Source organism: Stegodyphus dumicola, chromosome 2 (genome assembly GCF_044657685.1).
Source record: "Stegodyphus dumicola isolate Sdum_Otavi_A_Nest chromosome 2, ASM4465768v1".
Classification (NCBI taxonomy): domain Eukaryota; kingdom Metazoa; phylum Arthropoda; class Arachnida; order Araneae; family Eresidae; genus Stegodyphus; species Stegodyphus dumicola.
In genome coordinates, this window is record NC_140769.1 from 219094730 (window position 1) to 219104688 (window position 9959).

Genomic DNA, 9959 nt, shown 5'->3' on the forward strand with positions numbered 1-9959 from the left:
CTAAATGCTACAAATGTGCAGTTGCATCAGAAGATTATTAAAGGCAATGAAATTAAGTTTCACGCTTGTATATTTTTACTTTTGAAGCAAAATTTCATGTTACTTGTCTGTATTAAAGTTTCATATTTCTATTCTTAAGCTGGAATTAAGTTTTCAACATTATACAATTTACAAGAGTGTAAACTTTAATTTTATTGCTAAAACACTCGCCCCCTTTTTTTTAGTATTACTGGATACAATGAAATGAATAAAAGCAAAGCATTTATAAATTCAGAATATCATTTCTTTTTTAAGCATGTGCATTCTTGGTGTAGCAGAGTTAATGTTTGAGAAGAAAGATAATTTGGTATTAATAGACATTATATGTCAGTAAATGTTTAAATCTTTTTATTGCATTGTTGGAATATTGTGCATTAATGTAGTGCTTAATATTTTCAATCCATGGAGAAAGAAACTGTAATTGATGTTTACAGTTATTATTGAACTGCTGTGATCAGAAAAAATCAACTTTTGAATGTGCTTATGTTTTTCTAATCAGTTGGAAACAAAATTATATTAAGTAAAATAATAAATAGGATTTCCGGATATGTTTAATAGAATTTTTCTTTAAATGTTTATTGTTATTAAAGTAAATTGCTAACAGAATTGTATTAAATTATATTATACTAGCAGCTTTGCTGCCAGCCTTCGTCTGGCTTCTAAATGTACCAGAAAAATGGCTGAAGGGAACACTAAACATTAAATTTAAAAACTGCATAGAATTTTACTCTGCAGAAGAACTTCATAAAAGAGTTATTACGTATAACAAAATTACAATGAAATAAGCAATATCCCTTAATACAAATATTAATTATCCTAATAAATAAATTAACCAACTTCCCTTTGCAAAATCTTAAGAACTGAAATGGTATAAAGGAGGTTAAGAACTTTGTTTCCTAAAAAAATCACTCAAAACTTTTCAATATCTTAAAAACAGTGAAATGAGCAATAAATAACATAAAAAAAAAAAAAAAAAAAAAAATTCTGAAAAGCCAAGTATAATTAATGATATTTTATCTTATACTTTTAAGAGAAAAAAATTACAATGAAATAAGCTATATCCCTTAATACAAATTTTAATTATCCTAATAAAAAATTAACCAACTTTCCGTTGAAGAAAAGAAATCATGCAAAACTTTTCAATATTTTACAAACTGTGAAATAAGCAAAAAATAACATGAAAGCAACTCAAAAAACATAAAATTCCGTGCAGAATTTTACTCTACAGAACAATTTTATCAAAAAAAAAAAAAAAAATCAATAAAAGTGTATTATATATATATATAAATGAGAATGAAATACGCGAATCTTTTAAAAACAGTGACATAAGAAATACGATGAAAAATTGTTGCCAAACCCATATTTCTAAAAGAATGAAACTTTTCCTAAAAAAATCACTCAAAACTTTTCAATATCTTAAAAACAGTGAAATGAGCAATAAATAACATAAAAGAATACAAAAACAAAAAATTCTGAAAAGCCAAGTATAATTAATGATATTTTATCTTATACTTTCAAGAGAAAAAAATTACAATGAAATAAGCTATATCCCTTAATACAAATATTAATTATCCTAATAAAAAATTAACCAACCTTCCGTTGAAGGAAAAAATCATGCAAAACTTTTCAATATCTTACAAACAGTGAAATAAGCAAAAAAATAACATGAAAGCAACTAAAAAACATAAAATTCCGTGCAGAATTTTACTCTACAGAACAACTTTATCAAAAAAACTCAATAAAAATGTGTTATATATATATATATATATATAATTTATTTCCTAAACGGTATTGATTAATTGATTATATTATCTCCTAAGTTTAATTAAAGTAGAATTATTTTAAAAGTGTGCATCCATACTGGTAAGTTATATTTTGAAAGATGTTTTGAAGTAATTTAAAAGCAAAATGTTAATAATGTTTTAACGGGGACTGGAGTTAAATCATCACGAAGAATAATATTACAATTGTAAAAGGAAAAATTAAAACATGTAATTATTGTCATTGATCAGAAATTAGTTGACTTTTCAAGGGGAACAAACCAACTCCCGTTCAATGAACAATAATTGAAAAAAATACGTAAATATGAAAGTGTTTCGTCTTTACTCGAGTTATAAGTTAAAGCCAAACCGGCAATTCTAGTCAGGCCAAATATTTCCGCGAATAGTTGCTACTCAAAGAACTTATTCTCATGAAGCATTTTAGTCAATTCAATTTGGAGCACTAAATGCATTTAAGTTCATACAACATTATATATATATATATATATATATATATATATATAAATGAGTATGAAATATGCGAATCTTTTAAAAACAGTGACATCAGAAATACGATGAAAAATTGTTGCCAAACCCATATTTCTAAAAGAATGAAACTATTCAAAATGATGCTATTTCATCAAAAATCTATCAACAATAATAAGACAGGAAATTGTTGCCAAAATCACAATTTTAAAGATGTGAGATGTGAGAAGTGTTCTCGGAAGCTTCATTTAAAAAGTTTTTAAAAAATACAAAATATTATCATTTTTTCAAAATTCTTTTTGTAAAAGCAGTCACAAGGATGAAAGTTTAATGTACCCAAAAATCAAAGAAAAATAAACTGTACATTTTTAAAAATAAACTTTTTTAGAAAAAATCCTGCTGAAAACTTGTTAAGCTCCTTTTGTTAAATAAATTTGTATTTAATCGATTTATTGAAACATGGAATTTATTTTAAGTTCGTAAAATAGCTAAGTGCCTACGTTTCATGACGATGTGAAAATGGAGTGTGTAGAGTAAAATCTCGCTTTCCTATAGCCCATTATGTCTCAAAATGACGCAATTTCGTCACAAAACATAAAATAAAAAAAATTCAAATTTCGAAAAAAAACGCTTCGAGGTGCACTGACTCTTGTCTAGATGCACCTATGTACCAAATTTCATAGCCATGGGTCTATTAGCTTACACGCAGTGCGAACGAAAGACACACACACACAGACAGATTCTTTGTTTTATTATATGTAATTTGCTCTATATGTTTGTTAAATAACTTTTATTATATCTATATTCTGAGTTACCAACTCTCCCGATTCACAATTTACTGTATATTCCAGCACATAACATGCATCTTAAATCCAATTCCTAATTTCGCAAATTCATTCAAGTCAGAAATGCATTTTTACCCACAATTTATGTCCTCCTTTTCTCGAAATTCTACAATATTTTTCTCGTGCACAGCTGCATTAAATGCAACCCACTCTCTTAGCCAAATTATTTACTCCCCTTAAGCATACTGTTCTCCTTATCACTTGCAATTTTAGTATATTATTGTTCGAAAGACTAGAAAAACACTTTGAATGAATGACTTGAAAGGATAAGATCATCGCATAAGTATCCTTAATGTTCCTCCATGAAGAAGAGGGTGCTGCATATAATATGACGAATATACTTAAAATTTAAAATATGCAATTTGAAATTATAGATGCATGTTGTTATATCCTGGAATGTTGTGAATTGGGAGATTTGGCAACTCAGAATATAGATATAATACAGTCAAAAATCTTTAATCCGGACCTCAAAGCTACAAACCTTCTGTGCATGCGCATAATAGCTTTACGCATGTGCATATACCTTTACACGTGCGCATAATATGTTTACGTATGCACGTTTAATGTATAACGGACGGTATAAGCTAAGCTAAAATTATCTATTTCAGTTAATGTTGCAGATTGTGTTGTTCCTTAATCTTCTAATTGGATCCAGCTTATTATTTTTTGCAGACTTATAGAGAAATTTTGTGAAAGTAAGCTTGAACTTTCGATTATGTCAAAAAGAATTTCCGATTCTGGAGCTGCCAAAGGATTTACAAAGTGAAAGCATGTTTTGATGTCCGTCAAACAAAAAGTGGAATTGCTGCAAAAAATGGATAAAGGCATATCCTTTGTTTCTCTAATCATTCCGAAATCTGTTTATCGATTCTGCGCTGTTCTGCCAGGTGGGGGGAGCTTATAATTCCTTACTAAATGTAGTATTTCATCTCGATGTACCCCTTCTTTGATATGATTTAAATCAAATTCCTCGTCATTATAAATATCACGAATACACATCAAATAGTTTTCTGGTTGCAATTTTCTAATTTTGACTATGCGTAATGTATGCTTTATGCATGCGCGCATTGAAAGAAATGTTTAATAAAGTAAGCAAATAAATATTAAGTGTTTTTTTTTTTTTTGTAAATTTTGATACTTTTTAGATCATAATTGCTCTTTATTTCATAAATTACGGTTTCATATTTTTAATTTTATAATTTCTGCATGTCATCTTACCAGATTTAAATTGATGATCTATAATCCGGAATCGCCGAAGTCCCGCCGAGTCTGGATTAAAGACTTTTGACTGTACAAGTTATTTAATATATAGAGCAAATTTAATATAAATTTATATTTCTTTTAGAATTTAATACAATTTTGTATGCAATTTATTTTAATAACAGTATACATTAAAAAATTGTATTAAACATATCCGAAAATCCTATTTATTATTTTACTTAATATAATTTTGCAAAATGGCTCCTAGAAAATTGCTAGAATGGATTAATTGCTAGGAAACATCATATGTTTATTTGCTATTAAGTGGGCAAAAAAGGATGCAAATGAAAGTGAAAACTTTAAAGCAACTTTGAGTTCGTGTAGTCGATTTATGTCACAGAATAATTTAGTTCCATAAGAAAAAAAGTTTCACAAAGGTTTCAGAAGGATTTAGACAACAAATTGATGAGTTTCTAAGACTATATTATTGACCTATGAAGAGAAAATAAATAAGTAAATAAATAAATATTTACTGTCATATATTGGAAATGTGGATGAAACTTCAGTAACGTTTATTATGATAGGAAATAAAGCAATTGATGTGAAAGAAACAAAATAGTTCACATAAAGAGAATATGTCACCAAAAATACTTTCCTGCTTAGCTGACAGTACAAAAATAAAATATGTGGTTGTTTTTAAAAGAATGACTTTGCCAAATTGTAATTTCCCAAATGGTGTTTTCTTTCATGTTCACGAGAATGGATGGATGAAAGCGGTGTGAAATAAGGAATAATAGCAGAAGCATCTTTTTCCCCTTAAAGAATCCAATAAGTCTTTTACTTTTGGACATATTCAGATCCCATCTAATGCATAATACAAAGAAATTGTTCAAAGAGTGTAATACAGACATGGCAGTTATTCCAGGCTGATTAATGCCATTAATTCAGCTGATCAATGCCATTAATTCAGCCTTTAGATGTATCGGTAAACTGCTTAAAGAAAATTTAAGACGACATTGGAATATGTGAATCTTAGAAGGTGAAGAACATTTAAAAAAGGAGGCCAAGGGCATCATGCCAGTCTAGAAGTAGTGTGTAAGTGGATAGTAAAAATCTGGAATGGAATCAAAGATAACGTAATTCTAACGTCATTTAAAAAACGCAATATATCTTAACAGTTGAGATGAAACGGAAAATTATTTATGGATAAGAAAACAGTGATTGTGAATATGGGCGTAGCCAGGGGGTGCAGGAAAATGCATTTGGACCCCCCTAAACGAATGCAACTCTTTTTTTATTTCAACTAACAAGTTAGCGAAAAGTTTTCTGTTTCTTATATTATTCTTCCCCCCCCCCAGTATTATGTTTTGCAGAAGTTCTAAATATCGTGCAGCCGTTAATGTAGCCTGGTAAAATACTGTTATTATAAATTCCATACCAAACATTGACATTGAATTTGGTTTTCGATTAAACACAGGCAGAACATGATGGCTTTTCCAGTGCCCAGTAATGAATGTTCTTCCTATGATACATTTTATGTTATGAAAAGCATGCCTCATCCGTTCACACTGTATCTGCCAAGAATGTTGGCTGGACCTCTATCTGATTTGTGACAAAGTTTCACCATGTGAAGCGTCTCTCGGCATTCCCATTCAATAATGCGTGATTAGGTGTTGGCTGGTATGAATGGGCACCTAATTCATTTAGAACTTTCCAAACAAGATTTTTTGAGAGGCCACAGTTTTCACCTATCGGAAATGTGAAGGAGTATGATAAAACACCATCCGGCTATACTATTCGCCCTACCGTAACTGGTCTGCCGGATCGAAGTCGGCTTGTTACACAACTTAAGCCCCCTTAAACATTTTACAACCTGTACAAAGTTTTGCATGTAGGATGCTGGCCTGCAGAAAATGTTGCCAATACAACCACACTGTCGATCATGCATTGCACCCTCATTCACCGTAAAGCAGAACCATCTCACAATAATCACTTTTTGAAAATCGTTCCATGAACATGAGCTTCAACATACAACCCCGAGGTGATATCTCTTTTATAGCTGTCTGGGGTGAACAGATGTGAGGTTTTATACACTATTTACATAATTCACAAATTCGCACACCAAACTCAAGTTGTATTGAGTTGATTCATTTTGTGACACAATCTGCATGTTATCTACTGTTTGTAGTGGCAGTCAGTACAAGGATGCACCCCGCGGCGTTTGAACCACAGTCCTTTCAATTGTAAATTAAAAGTGATAGTACTGTGCCGTGATGCAGGCTCATGTTTTGTCCAAAGGATAATCTTCTCTCTTTCGTTCAAGTTTCGTGATATCACAGTTTTGGAAATTGTGAAGAAACACACGCATTTTTAGCATTCATATCTACAAGGTGTCTTTGTACTAAATTGATGATGCTCAACAACTTTGTAATTCACATTTTTTTCCTATTTCGTATGGTTTTCAAGGTAGGGACACTAACTCCTTCGGTTTCCACCAGGTGGTGCTCTAAGCTATCACATCTAGTAGTGCACAGCCATTTTACTATGCCTAGACACCACTTTTATGACTATAGCTGCAGCCGTTTGGCAGTTAAATGGGTGGTACCGGACTTTCAAAATTTGAGTGTATTCTATATGCTACCAAAATAAAAGTAATTTTGAAATATTAAAATGATTGGTTTTTGTCATGATTATGATTTTGTATTTCATGTTTTTTTCTCTTTTCTCTTTTTTTTTTTCAGGAGAGCTAAATTGTTCCGATATGACAGGTCAGCAGATCCTCCAGAGTGGAAAGAACGAGGCACAGGAGAAGTTAAAATTTTGAAACATAAATCGGAAGATTATGTTCGCATATTAATGCGAAGGGACAAAACTTTGAAGATATGTGCAAATCACTACAGTATGTTTTGTTTGTAGTTTAGTTTATACGGGTTCTAATTCTTTGGAGTTGTTTTCTAACATACCAAATTTTACTGGTGAATATTGGGTTATAAAATATTGCTGTATATAGATCTTAAAATTGTAATATGTTTTAAATTATGCAAGAAACTTGATAAAATGTTTGCTGAGTTCCTCCCCCCCCTGCATGTTCTTATATAGAAGCCTATTCTTTCTCATATGCAACAAAATATGCTGCATCTGGTAGTTGAATGTTGTTGGTGATCTGCTTTTTTAAATCTGACATAAATGCGAAAAAACTTGAACCACACCACTTGAAACTTGAAAAAAATCAGTCGCAGAAAGATAGGTCTGGGGAGTAATGGAGCTTTGACAGAATATTTTAATGAATTTTAGTTTATCTGATCCAGTACATAGTAAATGCAACTATAGCTGCAATACACAGTGTACAGTGTTGAACTAGGGAGAAATTGTTTTACATTAATCTGTCTTTACAGTTTTGCTATCTATAAGCTCATGCTTAAATACAACTAGAATGTGATTCTGGTATCTCTGCTCCCCCCCCCAAAAAAAAACTTTTCCGATAAAGGATCCAATAATATCAAAACACTATTTTGTTTCATACCAGCTGAATAACTGCAATTGGTGTTCAGTGTGGTGTCCGCCGATAACATCGCGGCAAAAACATCGTGGACGAAAACGTCGCGGAGAAAACAATGCAAGGCGAAAACGTCGTGCTACAAAACACCGTGGGAGAAAACATCGTGGCACAAAACGTCGTCGAAAATATAGCAGTTCAAAAAAAAACATCGCAGTTTAAAAACATCGTCGTCGAAAATATCGTGGTAAAAAATAAAGTATCTACAAATCATCGCATGACGATAACATCGCAGACATGCTTTTTTCAGGTTTTAATAATTGTAAATGGATATTCCCATAATGATTTGTGAGCGCAAGGTGTAAAGAAGGATAAATTTTACTTTCACATTTTTTATTAACTAATAAATTTTTGCTGAAAACGTAAGAAAACTTAAGCATAGAAAATTAAATGTAACTTATAGATTATACTTTTCATGAAATATTACCAGTAAAAACTTTATAAAAAGGATTTATTAATGGCCTTTGTTAGTTAACTATGTCGGTTTAAAATTTTATTAAGTGCTATAAGTTGCATTAATTTTCTATGCTTAAGTTTCCTTTTTATTTTCTCGGCAAAAATTTATTAATTAATAAAAAATGTGAAAGTAAAAATTATCCTTCTTTCCATCTTGCGCTCACAAATCATTATGGGAATATCCATTTACACTTATTAAAGCATGCCTGAAAAAAGCATGTCTGCGATGTTATCGTCATGCGATGATTTGTAGATACTTTATTTTTTACCACGATATTTTCGACGACGATGTTTTTAAACTGAGAAGTTTTTGAACTGCTTTATTTTCGACGATGGTGTTTTGTACCACGATGTTTTGTAGCACGACGTTTTCGCCTTGCGTTGTTTTCTCCGTGATGTTTTCGGCTGTAACCGTTCAGTGTAGCAGTGATCATAATTCGGCCCTCATATGCCTTCCAGTAATTTTGAGAAGCAGAAAGTACTAAAAATATTTTGTCAGCTGGTGGAAACTATGTAAGACCGGAGAAAACATCTACTCTCAGTTGTTCTTGTTGATAGTTCAATGTGAGTGCGGAGTACTGAGATACCTCTGGGCTAGCTTAGTTGTTTAGATATGCTTTGCATTCTGTTCACATTCCGTAAGTTTGTGTTTAATGTTCTTAGTAGTGTGAGTGATCGTGAACTGATTGTACTGTGTGATGCACTGACTGTACAAGTATTTCTATGGAAAATTTCAGAACTCTGAAATAAATAAAATAAATTGATCAACCTATTATCAATTCCTATGTGCATTCAATTTATTACAAACCCGTACTCTCACAACAATATTAACACAAAATTTTTGTTATTAATGCAACAGTTATCTTAGTAGCTAGTAAAATTGGCATTAATGCTAGTTACTGAATGTATGCATCACTTTTTCCTGCAAGAGCAAAATTCAAAGAAAAACTTGATCTGATGAAGAAATTTCCTGTGTCAAAATGGCACTTTAGGGTAAAGAACATTTATGGACTTTATTAGCATCCCCTGAATGAACTTAAATTTCAAGGAATGCTAACTTTACCTATTTAATCAAAAAAGCTTTAAATGATTTTGAAGTTTGAAGTTGAAACAAGGAAGCAGATTTATTTACACTATCCGATATTGAAACTCCTAGATTGATGCATCTGCCAACAAACAGTGGCACACCCGCAAGCCACCTCTACCTCCATTCTGCAGCTTGTTCAAGACACCCTGAATGTTTCCATATCAACCAGAACCACTTATCGCCGATTGTTGGCTAGTGATATGCACTCGTGTTGTCCATTAAGAAGACTGCCATTGACCCCCCCCCACATGAATGCCAATGTCTGCAATGATGCTGGGCTCGAGCGATGTTGACGATGGAATGGCACAGGGTCATGTTCTCAGATGAACCATGCTTCTGTTTCTCCATTGATAGTCACTGTGTGGTGTCAATGTGGAGACCGGTCCAATCCAGCAGCAATTATGAAATGATTCACCGTGTGATAATCTGGCATTGTGGTTTGGGGCACAATTGCATATGATTCCAAGTAACCTCTAGTTTATATTCAGGACCCAATGATATGTGGATGATGTGCTGCGGTCAGTGACACT

The 9959-nt window shown here is 31.8% G+C and overlaps 1 protein-coding gene and 1 long non-coding RNA gene across 3 annotated transcripts in view; one reads left to right on the forward strand and one right to left on the reverse strand.

Annotated features, from left to right (window-relative positions):
- The window catches only part of LOC118204954 (ran-specific GTPase-activating protein-like), a 43771-nt gene that overhangs the window by 20769 nt on the left and 13043 nt on the right, over nucleotides 1-9959 (forward strand). For both annotated transcript variants that reach the window (XM_085811782.1, XM_085811783.1), the window contains one exon: nucleotides 7072-7229. In XM_085811782.1, the coding sequence (XP_085667908.1) occupies nucleotides 7072-7229 (158 nt within the window). The remainder of the gene's footprint in view (nucleotides 1-7071; nucleotides 7230-9959) is intronic.
- The window catches only part of LOC118204955 (uncharacterized), a 41297-nt gene that overhangs the window by 843 nt on the left and 30495 nt on the right, over nucleotides 1-9959 (reverse strand). The gene's annotated exons all lie outside the window — the stretch shown is intronic.